At 35.7% G+C, this 23,477-nt stretch overlaps 1 protein-coding gene across 1 annotated transcript; it reads left to right on the forward strand.

Moving 5' to 3' along the window:
* Positions 1–645: 645 nt before the first annotated feature.
* LOC110215494 (pro-neuregulin-3, membrane-bound isoform) lies at positions 646–23,477 on the forward strand. Its single transcript, XM_020997059.2, has 2 exons — positions 646–809; positions 15,073–23,477. Exons 1-2 carry the CDS (start codon positions 679–681, stop codon positions 15,578–15,580), a joined length of 639 nt encoding a protein of 212 aa, XP_020852718.2. The 5' UTR covers positions 646–678; the 3' UTR covers positions 15,581–23,477.

Below are 23,477 nucleotides of genomic sequence, written 5' to 3' on the forward strand. Positions count from 1 at the left end.
AGTACTCTTGGACTTGCCCATCTACCCTGTCACTGAAACAGCAGCTGACTGTCCAGTTTTCTTGCAGCTAAATATTCCTACGTGTGTTGACTTCCACAACTACCTTATGAACATTTTGAGAATAGGCACTCTCTTTTTCATGTGTATACCTAGTGCATAGGGCTGGACACATAAGAATCTCACCACCAACATCACCACCACCATTATCATCATTAACAGCTAATGTTTATATGGCATTTTAACATATACAAAGAAAAACCTGTTAGATAGTTGCTATTATGACCCCCATTTTATAAAAGAGGAAACAGGGCTCATACTCCTGATATGTATCTGAGACAGGATTCAAACCCAAGTCTTCCTGACTCTAAGAACACAGCTCTATCCACTATGCCACACTGCTTTAATCTATAATACATTGGCTGAGAGATTTACAACAATGAATTTTTGTGTGATTACACACACACACACACACACACACACACACACACACACACACACACACACACATTATACAACTTGACCAACCAGATACAGTCACTGTTGGGTTTCCTGTTAGGGTCTTTCCTTATGGAACCCATTTTCTTTGCTTTCCACTTTTGTTCTACAAAATTCATCCCTTCCCTTCTTTTCTTGTTTAGGAGTCTTTCTTCATGCTGTAGCCCAGGGCAAAGGACTGGAATGCTACATCGGAATGCTTTCCGAAGGACTCCACCTTCTCCTCGGAGTAGACTCAATGGGATTGCAGGACCAGCATATCAACAGCTGGAAGAGGCAAGGATTGCAGATCAAGACACAATTCCTTGCCAAGGGTAAGAACCCCCCTACACACACACACACACACACACACACACACACACACACAAAGAGTAATAATAACAATTGTAAAAGTGCTTTAAAATTTGCAACGTACTTTACCAGAAGAAATCTGTAAGGAAAGTACAGTAGTTCTTATTTTAATCTCCATTTTGCAAATGAAGATCAATGTGATTAAATGGCTTACGCACTGAAATTCAGTTATTAAGTGGAGGAGAATAACAAAATGGTTGAATCATGGAAAATCAGAATGGAAAGGAATACCTGGGGTTATTGAGTCCAAAATATCCTGAATCAATTCTACACTATCCCTGGTATGTCATGTTTGTAGTCATTTTCGGTTTTTGTCATCTTTGTAATCTGATGGGTATGAAGTATGATCACATCATTGTTTTAATTTGTGTTTCTAATTATTAGTGATTTGGAGCACTTCTGCTTTTTGACAGCTTGGATTGCTTCTTTTGAAAACTGCCTAATAATTTCCTTTGGACATTTGTCTGTTGTGGAACAACTTATTATTATAAATTTAAATCAGTTCCTTATACATCTCAGTTAAGAGATTTATCAAAGACACTTTATGTAAAGATGCCTTTTCACAATATGTTACCTTTCCAATTTTAACAACATTTTTTTTAAGTATAAATGCATTTTAAGATTTCATGTAATCAAAACTATCAATTTTCCCTTCTGGGATGCTTTGTATCTTTTGTTAGGTCATGGACTCTTCCTGTGTCCATAGTTCTGAGGCATTTTCTTCCTTTTTTCCTCTAATTTATTTGTAATATGACCTTTTATACCTAAGTCATTTATCCATTTTGAGTTTATCAAGGTATATGATGTGAGATGTTGGTCAATTCCTAACTTCTGCCAGACTGCTTTTCAGGTTTTCTAGTGATTTTTGCTAATTAATAAGCATTTTTTAAGTGTCAAATATGTGTCAGACACTATTCTAGGAGATGATAGCACAGACTAAAGCAGCACAATCCTTACCCTCAAGGAAATTATACACTATTAGGATGTTACTTCAAGCAACATCTCTGACATTCTTTCCCTTCTTTCCATTCATGTGGCCACATTTTGGTTTAAGAGTGTATCAACTTCATACCTGGACTATTGTAGTAGTCTCACATTAAGATTCCCTTTTTCCATTTTTCCCTTTTCCATTCTGTCCTCTATATACTGCCAAAATAAAATACCTAAAGGTCTGCCCATATCACACACTGGGTCCAGAATCGTTAAGAGATTGTCTATTGTCTACAGAAAAAAATATGAACTTCTCAGGTTGGAATTAAAAATTCTTTATAATGTGACCTCAGTCTAACTATGTAGTCTAAATTATATTGCATTATCTCAATACAGACGCTCTTGGTTCTAGACAAATGGCTATTCTTACCTCCATGTCTCTGCACAGGCTGTTATCTTTACCTAGAACGTATTCTCTTCTTATCTCTGTCTCAAAAGTCTTGGTTTTCTTTTTTAAAAAAATCAATATATTTTTACAAATATTTATTAATTTTTAGTTTCAACATTCATTTTTATAACATTTTGAGTTTCAAGTTTTCCCCTTCCTTCTCTCCCCCTCCCCAAGATGGTATGCAATCTGATAAAAGCTATACATGTACAATCATATTAAGCATATTTCCACATTAGTCACGTTATCACAGAAGAATCAGAACAAAAGGGAAAAACCATAAGAAAGAAAAAAAGAGAGAGAAAATAGTATGTTTCACTGTACATTCAGACTCCATAGTTCTTTCTCTGGATGTGGATAACAATTTCTATCGTGAGTCTTTAGGAGTTATCTTAGATTCTTGCATTTCTGTGAAGAGCCAAGTCTATCAAAGTCACTCATCACACAACTGTTATTGTATACAATGTTCTTCTGGTTCTACTCATTTTACTCAGCATCAGTTCATGTAAGTCTTTCCAGGTTTTTTTGAAGTCTGCCCGCTCATTACTTCTTATAGCACAGTAGGATTCCTTTACATTCATATACCACAACTTGTTCAGCCATTCCCCAATTGATGGGCACTCTCTTAATTTCCAATTCTTTGCCACCACAAAGAAATCTACTATAATTTGTTTTGTACATGTGGGTCCTTTTCCCTTTTTATGATCTCTTTGGGATATAGACCAAGAAGTGGTATTGCTGGATCAAAGGGTATGCACAATTTTATAGCCATTTGGGCATAGTTCCAAATTGCTCTCCAAAATGACTGGATCATTTCACAACTCTACCAACAATGCATTAGTGTTCCAATTTTCCCACATCTTCTCCAACATTTATCATTGACCTGTTTTGTCATGTTAGCCAATCTGATAGGTGTGATGTGGTATCTCAGAAACATCTTGATTTGCATTTCTTTAATCAATAGTGATTTAGAACATTTTTTCATATTTACCTAAAGTTGTTAATTATTTCAAATAGGTTTTTAGTTGATTCTCTAGGATTCTCTAAGTATGCCATCATATCATCTGCCAAGAGAGATAGTTTTGTTTCTTCCTTGCCTATTTAATTTCTTCAGTTTCTTTTTCCTTCTATTACTAACTAAAGTATGTCCATTATCACCACTACTATTCAATATTGTAACTAAATCTATCCTACATATAAGAGGGGTAGGGTTTTTGTTTGTTCTTTTTTACTGATGCAGAGTAAAATGAGTAGAACCAGGAGAACATTGTATACAATAACAATTGTGCGGTGAATGACTTTGATAGACTTGGTTCTTCACAGAAATGCAAGAATCTAAGATAACTCCAAAAAACTCGCGATAGAAATTGCTATCCACATCCAGAGAAAGAACTATGGAGTCTAAATGTATGTTTTCACCTCTGATCTTATTGCAAATGCTTCTAGCTTATCTACATTACATATAATACTTTCTGATGGTTTTAGATATCATTTTAAGGAAACTTGCATTGATTCCTATGCTCTCTAGGGTTTTCAGTAGGAATGGGTGCTGTATTTTGTCAAAAGCTTTTTCTGCATCTATTGAGATAATCATATGATTTCTGTTAATTTTATTATTGATATGGTCAATTATGCTGATAGTTTTCCTAATATTGTACCAGCCCTACAATCCTGGTATAAATCCTAATTGGTTACAGTGTATTGTCCTTGTGAAAAGTTGCTGTAATCTCTTTGCTAATATTATGTTTAAAAATGTTTGCATCAATATTCACTGGGGAAATTGCATCAAAATTCATTAGGTCTATAATTTCCTTTCTGTGTTTGGTGTCTTCCTGGTTTAGGTATTAGCAACATATTTGTATTGTAAGAAGATTTGGTAGGACTTCTTTTTTGCCTGTTTTTCCAAATAGTTTACATAGTATTGGAATTTATTGTTCTTTAAATATTTGGTAGAAGTCACTTGTAAATCCATCTGGCCCTGAAGATTTTTTTCTTAGGGAGTTCATTGATGGCTTGTTCAATTTCTTTTTCTGAAGTGGTGTTACTTAAATATTTTATTTCCTTTATTGTTAATCTTGGCAATTTATATTTTTGCACATATTCATTCATTTCACTTAGATTGTCATTTTTTTTGGCATAGACTTGGGCAATATAGCTCCTAATTATGTTAATTTCCTCTTCATTGGTGGTGAATTTACCCTTTTCATTTTTGATTCTGGTAATTTGAATTTCTTTCTTTTTTTTAATCAAATTAACCAAAAAAAAATTTTTTTATCCCCCACTAGTACAATTTTGCTGTCTATTTTTTTTCCTGCAACTCACTTAACTTCTCCTCTAAGAATTTGGATGCTATACCACTTAGTGCATATGTTTAGTATTGATAGTACTTCATTGTCTATGATACCTTTTAGCAGGATGTATTTTCCTTCCTTATCTCTTTTAATTAGATCTATTTTTGCTTTTATTTTGTGTGAGATCAGGATTGCTACCCCACCTTATTTTTTTACTTCACCTGAAGCATAATATGTTCTTTTATAGCCTTTTACCTTTACTCTGTGCATATCTCTCTGCTTCATATGTGTGTTTCTTTTAAACAACATATTGTAGAATTATGATTTTTAATCCATTCTGCTATTTGCTTCCATTTTATGGGAGAGTTCATACCATTCACATTCATAGTTGATTACTATGTCTTTCTCACCATCCATTTCCCCTTTCCCTTATTTATACTTTTCTTTCTCCTTTCACCCTTTCTCTCCTCACCAGAGTTTTGTTTCTGACTACCACCTCCCTCACTCTGCCCTCCCCTCTATCAATCCCCCTCCCTTTTCTTTCCTTTTTTCTCTACTACTTCTTCCCTACTTTCTATCTACCCCTCCCTTTTCTTTCCCCTTTCTCCTCATACTTTCTTATAAAGTAAGTTAAATTTCTACAATAAACTGAATGTGTGTGTTGTTCTCTCTTTGATCCAAATCTAATGAGAGTGAAGTTCAAACAATGCTCTCCTCTCTCCTTTCTTTCCCTCTACTGTAATAGATCTTTGCATCTCCTCATGTGATATAATTTACCCTTTTCTGCCTCTTCATTTCCTTTTCTCCCAGTATAATCCTTTTTTCACACCTTAATTATTTTTTTTGTCATCACATCAAAGTCAATTTATACTCATATCCTTTGTCTACATATAACTCTACTAAGTGGTGTAATTAAGATACAGTTCTCAAGAGTTGCAAGTATCACTTTCCCATGTTGGGATGTGAACAGTTTAACTTTATTGAATAACATGTCTATTTTTTTTCTTTCCTCTTTACCTTTTTATGCTTCTCATGAGTCTTGAATTTGAAAAATGAATTTTCTGTTCAGCTCTAGATTTTTAATCAGGAATGATCGCAAGTCTCCTATTTCATTGAATACCCATCTTTGCTCCTGAAAGATTATGCTCGATTTTGCTGGGTAATTGATTCTTGATTGTAATCCAAGCTTCTTTGCCTTCTGGAATATCATATTCCAAGCTCTTTATTCCTTTAATGGAGAAGCTGCTAAATCCTGCATAATCCTGACTGTTTCTCCATGGTATTTAAATTATTTCTTTCTTGCTGCTTGCAGTATTTTCTCCTTGACCTGATAATTCTGGACTTTGGCTACAATATTCCTTGGAGTTTTCATTTTGGGGTCTCTTTAAAGAGGTGACTGATGAATTCTTTTGATGACTATTTTACCCTCTTGTTCTAGAATATCAAAGCAGTTTTATTTTTTAATTTCTTGAAAGATGTGTCCAGGCTCTTTTTGTGATCATGGCTTTCAGGTAAGCCAATAATTCTTAAATTATTTCTCCTGGATCTTTTTTCCAGGTCAGTTGTTTTTACAATGAGGTATTTTGCATTTTCTTCCTTTTTTTTTATTCTTTTGATTTTGTTTCAATGATTCTTGATGTCTTAGAGAGTCATTAGCTTCCATTTGCCCAATTCTAATTTTTAAGAAATTATTTTATTCAGTTAGCCTTTGTACCTCTTTTTCTATTTGCCTAATTCTATTTTTTTATTTTTTATTTTTTTTTTTTAGGCAATTGGGGTTAAGTGACTTGCCCAGGGTCACATAGCTAGTAAGTGTCAAGTGTTTGGTCTGAGGCTAGATTTGAACTCAGGTCCGGTGCTGTATCCAGTGTGCCACCTAGCTGCCCCCTAATTCTATTTTTTAAGGAGTTGTTTTTTTCAGTCGATTTTTTTATTGGACCAATTGTATTTTTTAAGCAATTGTTTTCTTCAGTCAATTTTTGTCCTTCCTTTCCCAAGCTTCCATATCTCTAATTTCTTTTACCAATTTTTCTTCTCCCTCTCTTATCAGACTTTTAAAATCCTTCTTGCGATCTTCCAAGAAGGCTTTTTTGGGCTTGGGACCAATTCATATACCCCTTTGAGATTTCAGATGTAGGTATATTGACAATATTGTCCTCTTCTGAGTTTGTGTTTTGATCTTCTCTGTCACCATAATAATTTTCTATGGTCAATGTTCATTTTTGCTTCTTAATCATCTTGTTTGCCTATTTCCTGGCTTTTAAACTTGAGCTCTCCTGCTGGAGCATAGCAGGCACTGTTCCAAACTTCTTGTGCTGGGGAACAGGGGCCTGGTCACTAGCTTTGTATGTTGGGGCCTCAGGTGCTGGAGGCTGGAGGGCTGTTGGGGGTCTGGCAGCTTACCTGGTGCTGAGCTGGGGTCCTACTGGTGGTGTCTGCCATGTGGGGAGGCCAGCTACTGTTTATCTGAATTTCCCTGGCACTGTGCCAAAGCTCGGGGAGGTCCAGCAGCCAGAGGAAACTTGCCTCTCCCCCTCCCACCCCCCCACCCCCTGCCCCAGGGCTGTACTGAAGCACATAGTGGTTCTCTGAGCTTGAATCTGCTGGTTTTCCTGGCTATGCTAAGGCACATGGGGTGGGGGTGGGGTCCTAGTGTGGATGTTTGCCTGCTCCACCACACTGGGGCTCAGGATCTCCTGCTGGTTCACTGAGGTGGGGCTTGCTGCTGGCTTGCCAGGATGTTTCCTGTCCTGGAATCCCTTCCCCTTTAACTTGAGTGAAACATAACTTTCTTGCTGATCCTCTAAGTTTTCCAGTCTAAAAGACTGCTTCACCCCATCTTTCCACTGGTTTTTTTGGAGGTCAGTATTGAAAAGTGCCAGTAACTTACTGCTTACTCAACCATCTTGGCTCCCAGAAGTCACCTTAGCTTTCGTAAAAATTTAATTATTAGAATTAGCATCTATAGAAAACAATTTCCATGCACTTTATTGGTTAGTATTTTCTCTTCCATACATAAACAAATAAATGAATAAATGATTGAATTAACAAACAATTGAATGCATGAATGAATAAACAAGCAAGCAAAGAAACACTTAAATGTTATCTTCCCCACTCTCTTCCTCCAAGTAAAATGTAAGTTACTTGAGGTTCGGTACTATTTTTAGTTTTCTTTTTTCTTCATATTCTTTGTGCCTTATACATAGTAAGTATTTAATAAATTTTCATTTAATAAATACATGGGTGGATGACCAGAATAGAGTATAACCAGACTATTGCTACCCTGACAAAAACCAGATCAATCAATGTTGAACTCTTGTAATAGCAGAGCTCTATCCAATCCAATTTTCTGACCAATCCAATCAGTACCTAACTGGATATATTTTTCCTTCTTCCACCGTTCTAACTGATTTTGCTTTACTGCTGCTGCCAACCAGAGACAGAGAGATAGCAAGAAGTTGCAGATCTTGTCACTTTGCAGGGGGGGAGGGAAATTTTGGGTTTTCTCTGCGTATGAAATTGTTCATGGCTCAGGCTTTCCCGACAAAAGATAAGAGCAGTTTCCTTCAGTAAGGTTCAAAAAAGAGGAGATAAATGACAACCAGTTCCTCTTTTACAGTTTGGAAACCATTCCAAGTAGACTTGAACAATGCATTTGGTACAGATGTGGGATGACAACTGCAAATGAAACACAACAGAGGAGTCATTTGAAATGTGTGATAAAAGTTGGGAACTGTATTTTTTTTTCTGCTTGCCTTATCTCTGAGAATATATTAATCATGAATCCCTTAATTTTAGATAATTAATATTGTTTATTGATGGCATTGCTTATTAATAACTAATAAGAATTTTTAATTAAAATTGGATTTTCTATCCAAGGCATAAGTGGAAGCTCATCCACAGATATCATTTTTGAAATGACTGAGGTTAGACCCAAAGGTGTATATGTGTTAAGCAAATAAATAAATGACAAATCATGCCATATTTGAGTAATCACCAAGTTGCACAGAATTCTCTGCATTCCCTGGACTTCATCTCCTTACCTAAGTCTCTTGGAATCCTTAGACCCATTCAAGGCTCAGCTCAAAGATTAGCTCCTATATGAGTCATTGTTCTGCTCCCACCCTAAAAATAACCTTGTATCCAATTTTATTTTTTCTTTAAATTAACTTACATGTATATGCTGTATAACTCTGTTAACATCTATGATTTTTGGAGGTAGGGATTATTATGTTTTTCTCTTCAAGGAACTGGTAACTAGCACAATGTTCCCATATAGGAGGTTCTCAGTAAATATTTGTTGCCTTAAACTGAATTGAGGAGGATGAATGTCATTTGGATGTTTGATTTTAGCTTGGATGCCCAGAAGAAGCAATGAGGACTAAGTTCAATGTGAAGATGGTCTACCTAGGTGATGGCTTAGAGCCATCAGAAGAAGTTAATGGTGTAGTGGATAGAGAGCCAGGCCTAGAGTCAGAAAGATCTAAGTTCAAATCTGCCCTCAGATTTGTGTGGTTGTGTGACCCTGTGAAAGTCATTTAACCAAATCTGCCTCAGTTTCCTCAATTGTAAAATGGGGACAATAATAGTATCTGCCTTTCAGGGTTGTTCTGTGGGTCAAATGAGATAATATTTGTAAAAGAGTGCTCAGACCTGTGCTGGCATATAGCAGATGCCATATAAATATTTATTCCATTCTGTTCTCCTTTCCCCTTCCTGATTAGAAAAGGGCCATTTTAATTGAGTCTTGTCGACTTCAAGTTTCTTAAGGCCCCAGTGATTTTCATACTCAAGAATGACATGTCCAATCTGTCAGACACTATGTCCTTTTCACCACAAAGGAGACTCAAAATTTCTTTTCACACAACGTTAGCATTTTCTTTTATTTTATTTTTTAAAATAAACTTGTTCAGAATAGACTCACTTTCCTTTGGATTTTTCCATTATATGATATACATCCAATGTTGATAAATATTGAATCTGAGGACAAGAATTACTTGTAGAATAAAATTTGTAAGGCAATTTGATCTCATTCTTGGCTACCCAAAATATCTAATTTTCATTCCTGTCAGAAGGGGGAATATCTCTCAAAAGATTGGAAGGTATATTGGTAATAGAATTTCTCAGTTCAAGGCCCACTCCAAATCTGGCCTAAATCTGAAAGAGGAATGAATTGATTTCTAAGAACTATCAACCATTTACTGTTAGAGGCTTCTTTCAAATCTCTTGGTAATAATGATAAAGAATCAGGCTCCCACTGTACTTTGTTGTCCATATTGTAAGCTCCAAATATCCTATCTAGCTCCCAGTAGCATCCTTTGGCAAAAAGGATTAAGTTGTAAATTGAAGGAAAGACTTGATTTCTGTGAACTCTTCTGCCTTGAGGTAGCTTTGCCAAGATGAAGTATGTGACTTTGGTTACGCCCTGATGAAATGTTTACCATTGTCTGTCAGGCTGGTGCAGAACAATAAAGATATTGGGCCATCCACAGGACACCTTAAGCCAACATACATGTGCATCAGACCAGAAGAAAAGATACTCCTGACATAAGGGTCAGAATTTCTAGTAGTAAACTAGAGCAAATTCAAATTCCTGCTCTTAAATAGGAGTTTCTAGAAGAAGATTCTTAATATTTTTGTCTGTGTCAAGAACCCAGTTGGCAGTCTGGTGAAGCCTATGGAACTCTTCTGAAAATAATATTTTTTTTTAAATCCTCATAATTGAAAACAAGTCTAATATTCGTTAGAAGACAGTGAAAATAGGGGCAGTTAGGTGGCTCAACAGATAGAACTCTGGCCTTGGAGTCAGGAGGACGTGAGTTCAAATCCAGTCTCAGACACTTGACACTTACTAGCTGTGTGACTCTGGGCAAGTCACTTAACCCCGACTGCCTCACCAGAAAAGAAAAAAAAAAGGAGATAGTGAAAATAAATATTTTTTCCCCATCTGATTTCACAGGCTTGTTGGAATCCATCTTTGGATCCCAGGTTAAGAAATCTTACTCTAGAACCTCCAAATCTCAAACAACTTAACATCAAAAGAGCCCATTCTGATCCATGAAAGGAAAAAAAAAAAGGCTGACAGAACTGTTTGGTTATCATGGAGAGCAAATAATTACTTAATCAAAATTTTCATTTTTAAACAAACATTTCTGTTTCAAGTACAGTGAAACTGTTTTGATTTGTAGTGCATTTCAGAAGATCAATACTGAATTCATCAACATATTCAACACTAGATATCTATTTGTATTTTAACAATTCCATCCTCTACTCTCCTTCCTCAATACACTTATGGCATACACTTCCCTAAAATTCTGGCTGAGCACAAGTCAAGGAGTATTACAATACCAATGCAAGTATGTCTAAAATCTTTATAATAATAATAACCAAAATTTTTATAGAGCTTTCTCTGTTCCAGTCATTGTGCTGAAGGCTTTATGATTTTTATCTCATTTGATCCTCATAACAGCCTTCGGAGGTAGGTGCTATTATATCCTCATTTTACAGATCAGGAAACTGAGTCAAACAGATGTTAAGTGACTTGCCCAGGATCAAACAGCTAGGAAGATCTGAGGCTGAATTGAACTTTGGTCTTCATGATTCCAGACCATTGTTCTATCCGCTGGGATGCCTAGCCAAAAATTTTCTTCTATCAAAGCTCTAACCCTTAAATCTGACTTGATTGTAAATTCCTTGACAGCAAGGACCCTGTCTAACTTAACCACCATAACTGTCCCAGTGCCTAATATATTGCTTTGTAAAAATGTTTCTTTCACAATAATTTTATTGATATATTTTATTTTTACTTAATCAACATTCCTGTATGTATTATTCCCTCCCTGATAATATAAACTGTAACAAAGTTTATAAAAAAGGGAAAACATTCCAAATCAACCAACAAATTGGAAAATTCTAACATTATTTACAGTGTTCTACACCTTCTCATTATCAATGTTGCTTGAAAGATTGAATGGAATGGAATTTAAAAAGTAGATAAACTGGGGCTCAATGTCACATCTCGCAACTGCCCAGTCCCTTAATTCCTCCATACGAGCTACAATATCATTTTCCTTCCTCCATCTATTACATTGAGTTGTTTTAAGTGAAGAAAAGATGGATATGTATGTATGCATGCATATACATGTATATATATATATACATATATATATGTATGTATGTATCTATGTTATATGTAATATGCAGCATAGACATCATTTCCTCTGAGTGCCACAGAATTGATGCTTTTGAACTGTGGTGCCAGAGAAGACTTTTGAGAGTCCCTTGGATAGCAAGGAAATAAAATCAGTCAATACTTAAAGAAATTAATTCAACCAATCACTGGAAGGTCAAAGATTAAAGTTAAAGCTTAAATATTTTGGCCACATAATAAGAAGGCATGATTCATTGAAAAACACTCTGACCTTTGGAAAGATTGAAGGTAAAAGGGGAAAAGGGACAGCAGAGAATGAAATGGATAGATACCGTCATGGAAACAAATGAATCCGAGCTTGGACAGACTTTAGTAGTTAGTGGAGGATAGAAGGGACTGGTGTGCTATGGTCCATGGAGTCATTAAGAGCTAGACATGACTGAACGACAACATTTTCTCATTCGTTTGCCCTACTAATTTCCTTTATTTATTGTTGTTGTCACTATTGTTATTGTTGTTGTTCAGTTGATTCAGATGTGCTCGGTGTTTCACAGCCCCTTGGCTCAAACTGGCCATGGAGTTTTTTTGGCAAAGATACTAGAGTGGTTTACGATTTCCTTTTCCAGTGGATAAGGCAAACAGACATTAAGTGATTTGCCCATAGTCATAAGTATCTGAAGCTGGATCTGAGCTTGGGTCTTCCTGACTCCAGATACAGCCTCTATTCACTAAGTCACCTAGCTGCCTACTCTTATGCATAGATATGGTCAAATAAATATTTTCCTTAAAAATTTTCGGTGATTCTCACTTGGTCATTGTCTACTCAGGGAATTTTAAAGAGCTTGGCTTGGGATACAAAAGTCTGCATAATCTTATGTTACTCAATTTTTCTAACTTCTACCTTATGTTGGATGGTCTGGCCCAAGTGACTATTTTCTTTCCTTCAAGTATACCTAATACTTTTTCAACTCTTTGTCCCTGCTTACTCAGTTATTTATATATGGAATGTCATCCCTCCTGCTCTTGCTTATGAAATTCCTGTCCTTGCTTTAAAGTTCAAATTAAATGTCCCCCACCCCTCCAATGTCTTCCCTGATCCTCTCAGTTAATGAGGACATTTCTCCCCCACACCTATATAAGACTTTGTTTTGCATCTCTCTAATTTATTCCAATCTGATTTTGCATAACAGTTATCCATAGATATACTCTATGCCTCTATATCCCTATACGTTGCATGAAAAAGGAAATGAGTCTTTTTTCTAAATATTTTTTCTCTCCTCTAGTCATAGATGCAATATTTGAATTCATATATGCACATTTTAAATGGTTGTACAATTATACTATTGAATTTAATTTATTTGATGTTAAGGGAAATTAATGTATTTCTTCTATACATTTCAAAATTCTGCTGTGTCTACATTAATCTTTTTTTTAAATGAACTATAACATAGCTTTTGTTACTCTCTGACCAATTTATTTCAGTAAAGATAGCTATGTATAGATGCACACATATGTGTGTATGTACATATATATATATGTGGTAGAGAATATGTATGTGTGAGTGTACATAAATGTACACTATATGCTCTATTACCAATATATGTAAAAAGAGAATAAATTCTTTTAAGGTTTTGCTCTTGAGAAGATGATATCACACTAGCCCAGCTCCCTTTTCCTCAAGATAACTAATTGCCATGCTTCAGTGACAAACTGGAGAATTCTACTTCTGTTTTCTCCCTTCCCATGTGAGGTAAACTTTCCTTACCTTTGAGAGTCACAAACATCTGTATAACCAACTCTGAGAGCAACAGGATGGAGGAGCTGAGAAAACTTCATATCAACTGAATAATTAATTAGTATGTACTAATTAAGGAGTAGACCAATCCTCTCTTAATAAGAGCCTTAAGCAAACAAACATCTCCATGTCATTCCCATTCATTTGGGACCAACTTCAGGAAGAAGATGGATAATCATAGAACAGAAAGGAGGCATGTATTTGATTCTATAGCTTGGGGTGTTTTTAGAAATTAAATAAATATTCTGTAACAAGTGGGAACCAAATAGCTTTCTTATGATATATTTTTGAAAAAAAGAAAAGCTTTCGAATATTCCTTCTACATCTCCCTCTAGTATACACATGGTCATCTTTCATTACTTGTACACACACAAAAGCAAACTGGAAAGCTGAGTAGAGGGGCAGAACAGGCTGAATGGAAATACCACATTAAAGAAAAAGTGTCTTTGTACCATTTGCTATGTACTAATCGGATACCATCATATATACCCTAAATACTTTATCTGGATTCTATGAAGATTTAATCAATCTATGCCTTTTTTTCCCCTACATTCACCCATTCCTGTCCTTGACACTGGGAAACCCAAATTGAGTAAAATGTTAATAAGCCCTGAGCAGTGTAGAGAGGGCAAAGTGTTGACATTTAACAATTCTTAATGGTGAGGAAGATGAAACATTGCAATACTTTAAATATAGGGGGATGAATATGAATAGACCCCATGTGATTTGGCTCCAGGCAACAACTGAAACAAAATTCTCGTAGTTTACTTGAATCAAATTCAAGTAAAGTCAAAATAAATGATGGCAGGGAGGGAAGAGAAAAAAGATGGGAGAGGGAGAGAGAGAGGGAGAGAGAGAGAGAGAGAAAGAGAGAGAGAGAGAGAGAGAGAGAGAGAGAGAGAGAGAGAGAGAGAGAGAGAGAGAGAGAGAGAGAGAGAGAAAGAGAGAGAAAACTTAACCTCCTCTTTATGCCAAACTAGCAATCTGGCTAAGAGTCTTCTCAGTAGGGTCCCTCATTTCTTGTTAAATGACCTATTACAAGGTTGGAGGAGGGATGTGAGAGGAGATGCAGAAGGGACTCTGTTTATATTACTCTCTTTAAAATCTGGGTGATACAGACAATCCAATCCTGTAATTCCTTCCCAGCTCAGCATGACGACTCTACTTTGGATCCAAATGTTAAGTTAACAAATCTTTTCCAAGCGTTGATGTGAGGCCATAGGCATTCCAGTTTGCCAGTTGCTGGTAAATGAAGCTTGCTGCCTTGTAAGCATTTAGAAAGTGGCAGCCTTGTGACATTTCCCTTATAAAATTGGACATTAAAAATGAGGAAAATAAACAAACTTGATTATAGAAATGCAATGATTCCCCCTAGAATTGTCACTATAACCTATAAAGAAAAATTGCAGAGATATCATTTGTTTCCTTTCCTGACTGTCTTTTGGGGCAGGGTGGAATTTATCTCTTCTTTTTCAAATGTTAGACAAAGATCAATTGTCCAAGGATAGAGAGCAAGAAGAAAGCCTTTGTCTTCTTATCACTTTACATGCATATTCTTTATTTCCTATCCAATGGGAAACTGAAATAACTTACTTTTGTATTTCTTTTCCAGGTATCCATCAAATGGATTAAAAACCCAACAAAATACAACAATAAATATGCAACTGCCTTCAAGAGAGACAAAACCCTATTTTAATAGCTTGGATCAAAAGGACCTAGTGGGATACTCATCCACAAGGGCCAGTTCTGTTCCCATCATCCCTTCAGTGGGCTTAGAGGAAGCCTGCATGCAAATGCCAGGTATTTCTGACATCACAAGCCTCAAATGGTGCAAAAACTCCTGTTCTGCTGAACTTGTCAATGTGAGTGGTCCAGTCAGCAGTTGTCTTATAGTAGAACAACAAGAAGTAAAAATATTGCTAGAAACTGTTCAGGAGCAGATTCGAATTCTGACTGATGCAAGAAGGTCAGAGGACTATGAACTGGCCAGTGTTGAAACTGAGGACAGTGCAAGTGAAAACACGGCCTTTCTACCCATGAGTCCTGTGGCCAAATCAGAAAGAGAGGCACAATTTGTCTTAAGAAATGAAACACAAAGAGACTCAGCCTTGACCAAGTGACTTGGGAAATGAGGATCTGTGCATTCAATGCTTTGCTAAACAGGAAAGAGAGGAAATTAAATACAAATTATTTATATGCATTAATTTAAAAGCATCTACTTAGAAGAAACCAAATAGTCTATCGCCCTCATATCATATAGTGTTTTTTAAGAAAATATTTTTTTAAAGGGAAAGAAACATTTCAGGAGGGATAAAGCTTACATCAAAAGCTTTTTGGTAGGATTCTGAATACACTTTCAGTTAGTTTTAGCACTGTTCTCTTTGGCTCTTAGAAGGCTTGGGCTATGCGTAAACACCACTCTAAAAGTTCAATATTGGCCTTAGATACGTTTGGGGTTTCAAGGTTTAAATGCAGAATACTATTCACTGAACGCAGATTGTTTGGTGAATAGGTACCTGCAGCTTTGCTGGAATATGCTCAAACCTTTAATTTCTTGTCCACCCAATAGGGTCACTGCAGGTTCCACTGTGGCAACAGATTTTAATATTCCCTATCTGATTTTGAAATATGGCACAAAAATAACTAAATTCTGGAATGGTCAGAAGCACAGGAGATGCAGGTGCCCTCCAAAATGCTTTGGTGCACTGTGAGATAATAAGAATTTCAAAGGGTTTTAAAGTCCTAGAACTTGAAGGAGTTCTAAATGTGGCACTGATAGAAACAGTCAACCATCATAATTTGTCACAAAATATACTACATAAAAAGTCAGACTTTGAAGCTCTTGATTTTCAAAGGAACACTTGTAGGGATATGTGTGTATGTATCTGTGTCCGTGTGTAGGCGTGCCTGCATGTACTCACATGAACCTGTGTGTGTATGTGTGTGGGCTTTCTTTCCCCTTAACTTTGATATATATTTTTTTTCTTATGAGATGTCAGGGAATCCAATATTCAGCCAAATATGTTTCCATTTTAAGTCTAAATTTTATTTTTTCTTTTACTTTTTGCATTATACATAAACTTAGTAAGTTCCTAGAGCCCAGGGTCCTCATGGTGGGGTCCTCTTAAGGTCTTAAACATTTCTCTGCCCCCTTTTTTTAAGAGGGAGAAAACATTTCACCAGATGACAATAAATCAAGTACTGACTAAACTAAAGGTGTGTTATTTTTATTATTTTTGAATTATGTCTATTCATACAACTAACCAGATAGCCTTCTCATCTTCATTGCTAAAAAGATTGATTTTTTTTAATCTAGTCTAATCCACATGAACTAAGGCATTTGGCTTCTTTTATTAGGAAGGGAGGGGCAAATTAATAGAATGACATAGGCCAAATTCCTCAGTTCACAGGGAACCCCTTGCTGGTTCAGTAAATTGTGATATATGTTCATTTGGAATAAAGCAATATTTTGACCAATGTCAAGTCAATGTCAATATTTTCTAAAGGTTTATCTTTTATTTCCCTTTCATATGACATTAAGGAAAACTAGCCTTTTCATGATCAGTATTTTTTAGCCACCTGGACAATTATCATTAATCTACCATTTCTGTGGCTACAATCTTTACTCTGTTTTCACTTAAAAAAAAGGCAAAGAAGTTGAAAGGATACATGAATTCTGAAGCAGGTTGGAGAATATTTGCTTAGAACTTCACATTGTAGATTATCATTGCACAGAAGATCTTTGGGTTATAACCCCTTATGAAGCAAACCTGGATACCATACATTTTTATTGCAAATTAATTTGATATTGAAAACGTAGTGTGGGATTGCTTTAGAAGAAGAAATGCAAGAATTTAGCAATGTGTTTCAAAAATAAGATTAGCTTAATCCAAGTAGAGTAGGAGGGCTGCAAAATCACTTGATTGTGAAGGAGGATCTGAATTAGGTGGAGTTACTACTTTGTGTTCAGTGAAAGAATGTGTGTCTCTTATACGAACTGCCCTCATAAGTTGGTACACTGCTTGAACACAGAGACATTAATGGTAATAATTTAACAAAGACTTATGTCTTTTTTGTTTGTTTTTAAATGCCATACTTAGATAAGTTCTTTGTTTGAATAAAAAAAGATTTAGAAAGGTAAACTTGTAAGTGGTATGCCCATTCCCCATATATCTAGCTTCCTGTTGGATGGAAGTTATGATTTTGCCAATGTGTCCCCATATAATGGGTAGGCAGCACAGGTGAGTAAGTGAGAACACTTTATCCATAGCTGTATCCACTACAATGGGAAATGTTCCTCAGCTACATCTGTGTACTGTTCAGCTAGCTGGGAGAAGTTATGCAATGTGTGATGCATAATAAATTCATTCAATGTCTTAATTGTCCTGGCAAAGACTGAAACTAGCCAATTCCAACCAAGGTTGGTTGCATTTTCTCAAATATCTCTTTTGAGCTTATCTCAGTGAGAAAGTTAAAACACCCCATGCTATTTAAACTATGAAATGAAATCCCATATACATGGGATTCTAGGCATCAAATAGTACATGTTCTATTAATCACTCAACATACTCCCCTAGAAATCCTGACATTATCATGAAAGTGGACATGATGGAATTATTCAACTGGGTTCTTTATCTGAGTAATTGTCAATTAATTTTTAGACAAGAAATTCCCTAGCAATTTATCTGTTTAAGAGTTTCAAAGACTTATTCTCCCTATTTTGGGAAATGCCCCATTACAAAAAATGTACAAGCAGAAAATGTGTATCCATGTGTACGAATTTAAAAGATCTACATAGAAACACTTTAAAAGTCATCTTAAACAGCAAACACCTGGAGCTTGTCAGTACCTTGTCCTTCGAGCTCATTTGCCTAAAGGCAAATCTTTGTGGTTTAATAAGATACTTCTGATTCTTTTTTTTTTTTTTGAAATGTCTTCCCCCCCTCAACCCCCACTTCTTTCTTGTGTAAACAGGAAGCCTAAGTTTAATTGAATTTGTTATTCATTTTCCATTTCAGAATGAAGTTTGCCTATTGTGTTATGTTAAGGCGCTTCTTTCTGTCCCTTCACTCAAAACAGAGTTGTTATTTGCCAGGGATTATGGGAAAATGTTAATGTCATTGATGAATGGGAGATGGAGGGTCTTCTGGAAGAAGGACTGGAAATGGAAGATTAACATCCAGAACTTGCCCCTCATTTTCTTGGGGAAGGGAGGTATGGTGAGTTACATTATGTCTCTGTGGGTGGTCATCTCACCTTGCTTTGAGTTAAGGACTTGTCATTTGCAAATTAATCACATATCCACTGTGCTTTCACTATTTTAAGTGGCAAAAGAAAGATGTGAACTGAATGAAAAGGTTTTTTTTCAAGGCTTCATGGATTTTGTGCTTTATAGTTGTAAAAATCAACATGAAAAAAGAGAAAATAATAAAGTTACAACTTGCTTAGCGAGAGCCCACTTTGGATAGCCATGACCACCTAAATATTCAGATGATTCAGACTGAGCTTCCTGAATCTGGACCAACCTTGGGAAAGCATACTGTACCAAGCATCAGATGTAAAGAGTAGATTGAATTAGAAAACTGGGAGGGAGAAAGAAAATCAAAAACTTTCCTTCCCTTCTTGTTATTTAAATGTTGCCAACATCATTCTTTTCAGTTTCAATTACTGGTCAAGCCTAGCTTTTGGATCCCCACTCCTAGTAATTAAGATGGCAGAACTGTTAGTATTATGTGTCTTTCACTGTTGTCAGCAATGGTGGTTCTCTTCTAGCCAAGCCCTAAAGACTAGGAAATATTGCCCCAGAACAACTGTTGTGAAACAAATTTTCCAACTAAATCTATCCTACATATAAGAGGGGTAGGGTTTTTGTTTGTTCTTTTGGATATGGGAAACCTATATTTTATATATAATGAACTCTTTTTTTATTACTATTCAATTGTGTAAATTCAGTATATGGTATACAACTATGGCATGTCAACTGTGTTTGTACTGTAGTCATAAGAAATACAATGTTCATTTGGCAGAGAGCCACAGACATCTGTGCTGTCCCTATCACTTAATGCATACCAACACACAGGAAGTCACAGGCCTTTGAATAAGCTTTATCTCTTCCTCTTTACTTCTTACTTTCCCTTTTAAAGAAACAGTGAGGGTAGAGAGGACTCTAGATTTAAGATCCCAAATTAAGCACTCCTTCTATCTGACTTTCTGGAGTTTTCTTCTAATTGTTAGTACATTCCTATCACAATTTGTCCTGATTGTTCAAGAGTTTCCAACATTTCAAATATTGTATTCTCAATGATGGGGGGTTATTTTTTGTTCTTTCTGCTTCCATTTCTATCCCAAACAATAGTGATAAATACGGTTTCCAAGTGTTTGGGCATTTGTCTTGTTCTTTTTGTTTGTTTAAACATGCTTCACTTTTTCAGGTCTTTTCCCCTGCTAACCCACTAAAGACAAACAGTGACAATGTGACATGGAGTCCCAATGATCTCACATTAAATGAGAGGCGTGGCCACTTGGAAATGGTTGAAAGTATTCCCACATTTTTGATCCTCTTCTTTCTTGGACAAGCAGAGCTAACAGTTGGTAGAAAGCTTGGGATAACCCTGGGGTAAAATCCCTGTTAGATTTCCTCTTAGGAACTAAGATGTAAAATTTTGTGTGTATGATTGCTGTCCCTAAAGTGTATAATGGTCTCAAATATATATATTTTTACACTCTTAACCATAATGTATTTAAAAGGTGTCCAGAAAGTCACCTTTGAATTCTGTTCCCCAACCTGTTAAACTGGCTAGCTGGTAGAATGGGGACAAAATGGGGAAAATTCTGAGTTAGTGCCAATGTTGGCTAATACTTATGGAGATACTTGGAGATCTGACCAACACATCCTTGGCAAAATGGAGGTCCATTTGGTAACTTGTCATAAATTACTGTATTGATTGCATGTGTATTGCTGCCTATGAAAGAATTAATTGTGTGATAGCAAGCAATCAGTGTTACTATTTGTTTGGAAAGTATTAGAAAACTATCATAATGAAACTCATTACCAACAAAATAGTGTCCCACTTATTTTCAGAGACCAAGTCCTAATCTGTTAAATGAGGGGGCCTGATCTAGATGACCTCTAATTTCTTTTCCATCTCTAAAATTATATGGTTCTATTTCAGACCTGTATTAAACCTCACTCCTTTCCCTTCAATTCCACACCCCCTAAATTTCCAACACATCTTCACTTTGATTCTTCTATAGGACTGAGACAGAGAAAAATGAGGGAAAGGTCATATAGATTAGTGGCTCATAGGAGAGAGGGCATCATTTAAAATCAAATCTTCTTTGAAAAGTTCATGGGCCTCACTTCAAGGTCTTCAATATATTGACCAGTCTGAAGCTTGAAATGTGTTTATGACAGCATCTGATATATTTTTTTCTGCTTGTTTTCCATAGAACGATTAGCATATTTTTCCCCAATAAAATGAAGACAGGTGTTATAGATGAAACAAAGGAGAGTCTCTGTTGGATTCTTAGTAGACACACTCAATCACAAGTTTAAATTACCTGTTTTCCATTTGAAAGCCCAAATGCATAGCTCCCTATATAAAGTAAATTGTATGGAGCACCAAAATATCGTATTATGCCCATATCAAAGACAGTATTTCTCAATATGTTTGAGTATACTTAGAAGACTATGTACATTCACCACCAGAAAGCAAGTATCCTTAAAGAGACTCCATTGTCTCTCAAAGGCCATTAGCAGAAGCAAACTAAACACAAAAATTAAAGTAGATATTCATATTTGTTATTTTTCCCCTTTTTTTGCATCTTATGCTTAATACCATATTCGTCTATCTAGTCAAAAGTGAACAACTCTGAAATAATATCTCAAATGCTCAAAAACAATTGGGAATAATATAATAAGAAAACCCAATATCTCTGGGTGAAATTACTTCTTAATGGACCTATGATCTCATTAAATAGCACTCATTCTAATGATACAGATTACAAATCTTCCATACCTGCCCATCCTATGTAATTTTTGCCCACGTCCTCCCATAAATCTTCCACAGAAAACTTCCTCTAGCTACCTTTAAATTGCAGGAATGTCACCATCATAATGTACCATTTGTTGGACGATGAATATTTTATTTTTCTTAATAATATGTTGACTAGTAAGGGCCCCTTTTTGGGGGGTTGGCAAATAAGAGTACATTCTAGGACAACAATTCAACAATATTCCAGTCAATAAAATGTGAATTTAAATGTAACTTCTCTTAAATGGATCAACATTTGAATATTTTTTTCCTGTATACATTGTAAACATGTGTATGTTTGCATTAAATATGAATTGCAAATGTAAGACTTGTATGAATGAACAAACATATTTCCCCTCTTTGACCATGGCCTGGTTCAATGGTTACAATACTTTGTTTACTTTTTGACAGTTTGTAAACGATGTTGATTCTAGAAGCAAGAATTAAAAACACAACATTTATGACATCAGACTGATCTTCTTGAAGATCACAACCTATCAGTATTACCCATTTAGAATATCCATGACCTTGTGAAGGTCAACAAACCCTATTTCCTTCATTATCCCTTGAAACAGGGCAGAATTTTTAAGTATGTTAAGGTAAATGGAAATGAAAACTGAAGTTTACAAATCATCTGATGAAAACAAAGAGTTTTACCACTGTATGTTTGCAATTTTTAAAAAAGGGGATAAAGTCACTTGGAGGAAATCAAGTCAGGAAAAACATTGATCTTTGACATTCCTTTTGATTTGATGGAACTTGCTATTTAACCAAAGGGACCATTCTATATCAATACCACTCAATGACACCCTCACTTGACAACAGTTCTCTAGGACTTGCTCGTGTACTTTAGCATTGTCTTTCTTAATTAAGCCCCACTCCCAAATATATTACACTCATGTTGTATGTTAAAATCCAATGTTTTACACTTGTTTTGCATATTTAAACTTATTCCCACACTTCTCACTGAACATGTTTCATGTCTGCTGAGACACTGAGGGCTAAGTGCTAAGATAAATTGCCCAGCAAATAAATGAAAGAAAATTTAAAAAAGAAGTCAACATTTTAGTCTGACTTATGCACAGGATGTTTCAGCAAATTCTCCTGAACAATAAAAAGCTTGGCAAGAACACACACACACACACACACACACACACACACACACACACACTTATTTCAACTGTAACTGATTAGATAATACAAAGTTGGCTAAACTTAGATAAGTTAATGCCATGGAATTGACATACGTGGATTTTAATTTAGAAAAAAAAAATTGGACCTTACCCACATGTTCAAATAGCAGATTAACACCATTAAGATCAATCATAGTCTATCATACTATTCCAACCAAACATTTATGCGTTTGATTAATCATTTCTTAATGATGAATGTTAAACCACACCCAGTACAATAGATTAGAAAGTAGGTAGACTATTTGTGTATTTCCAACTGGTGAACAGTTTGGAATATGGGAAAGAAGACTGGATTTGTAGGCAGCAGCCCAGGATTCAATTTTTAGCTCTAGTAATTACTTACTAGTTGTGTGACCATTCTGAGCCTTGGGTTCCTCATTTACAAATGGGGATGTTAATGCTGACACTACCTACCTCACAGGGTTGTTGTGAGGAGAGTGCTTTGTAAACTCAAAAGCACCATACTTACGAGCAAATAATAACTGTCATCATTCACCTTTATTTCACTTTTATTTCTGTTCTGTAAAGAAACATTCCTAGTGCCTAAGATGAAGATTATGTTTCAAGGAGACTTCAATGTGTATCACTTTTCTCCTCTTTCAAGTAATGATTTGAAAATGAAATCCACTCTTCTGTTGGCAATGGTAATCGGAAACAACCTTGAGAAATATGTCACTCCACATCTGAGCAAATGTTGCGTTCCATTATGTTTGGACTCCATTTTTGGGGGAGATGTACATTCCTGTTCATGATTTTAAAGGAAAGAAATAAGAACTGATTTTAATAATCAA

Source organism: Phascolarctos cinereus, unplaced genomic scaffold (genome assembly GCF_003287225.1).
Source record: "Phascolarctos cinereus isolate Bilbo 61053 unplaced genomic scaffold, phaCin_HiC Scaffold_3;HRSCAF=262, whole genome shotgun sequence".
NCBI classification, from domain to species: Eukaryota; Metazoa; Chordata; class Mammalia; order Diprotodontia; family Phascolarctidae; genus Phascolarctos; species Phascolarctos cinereus.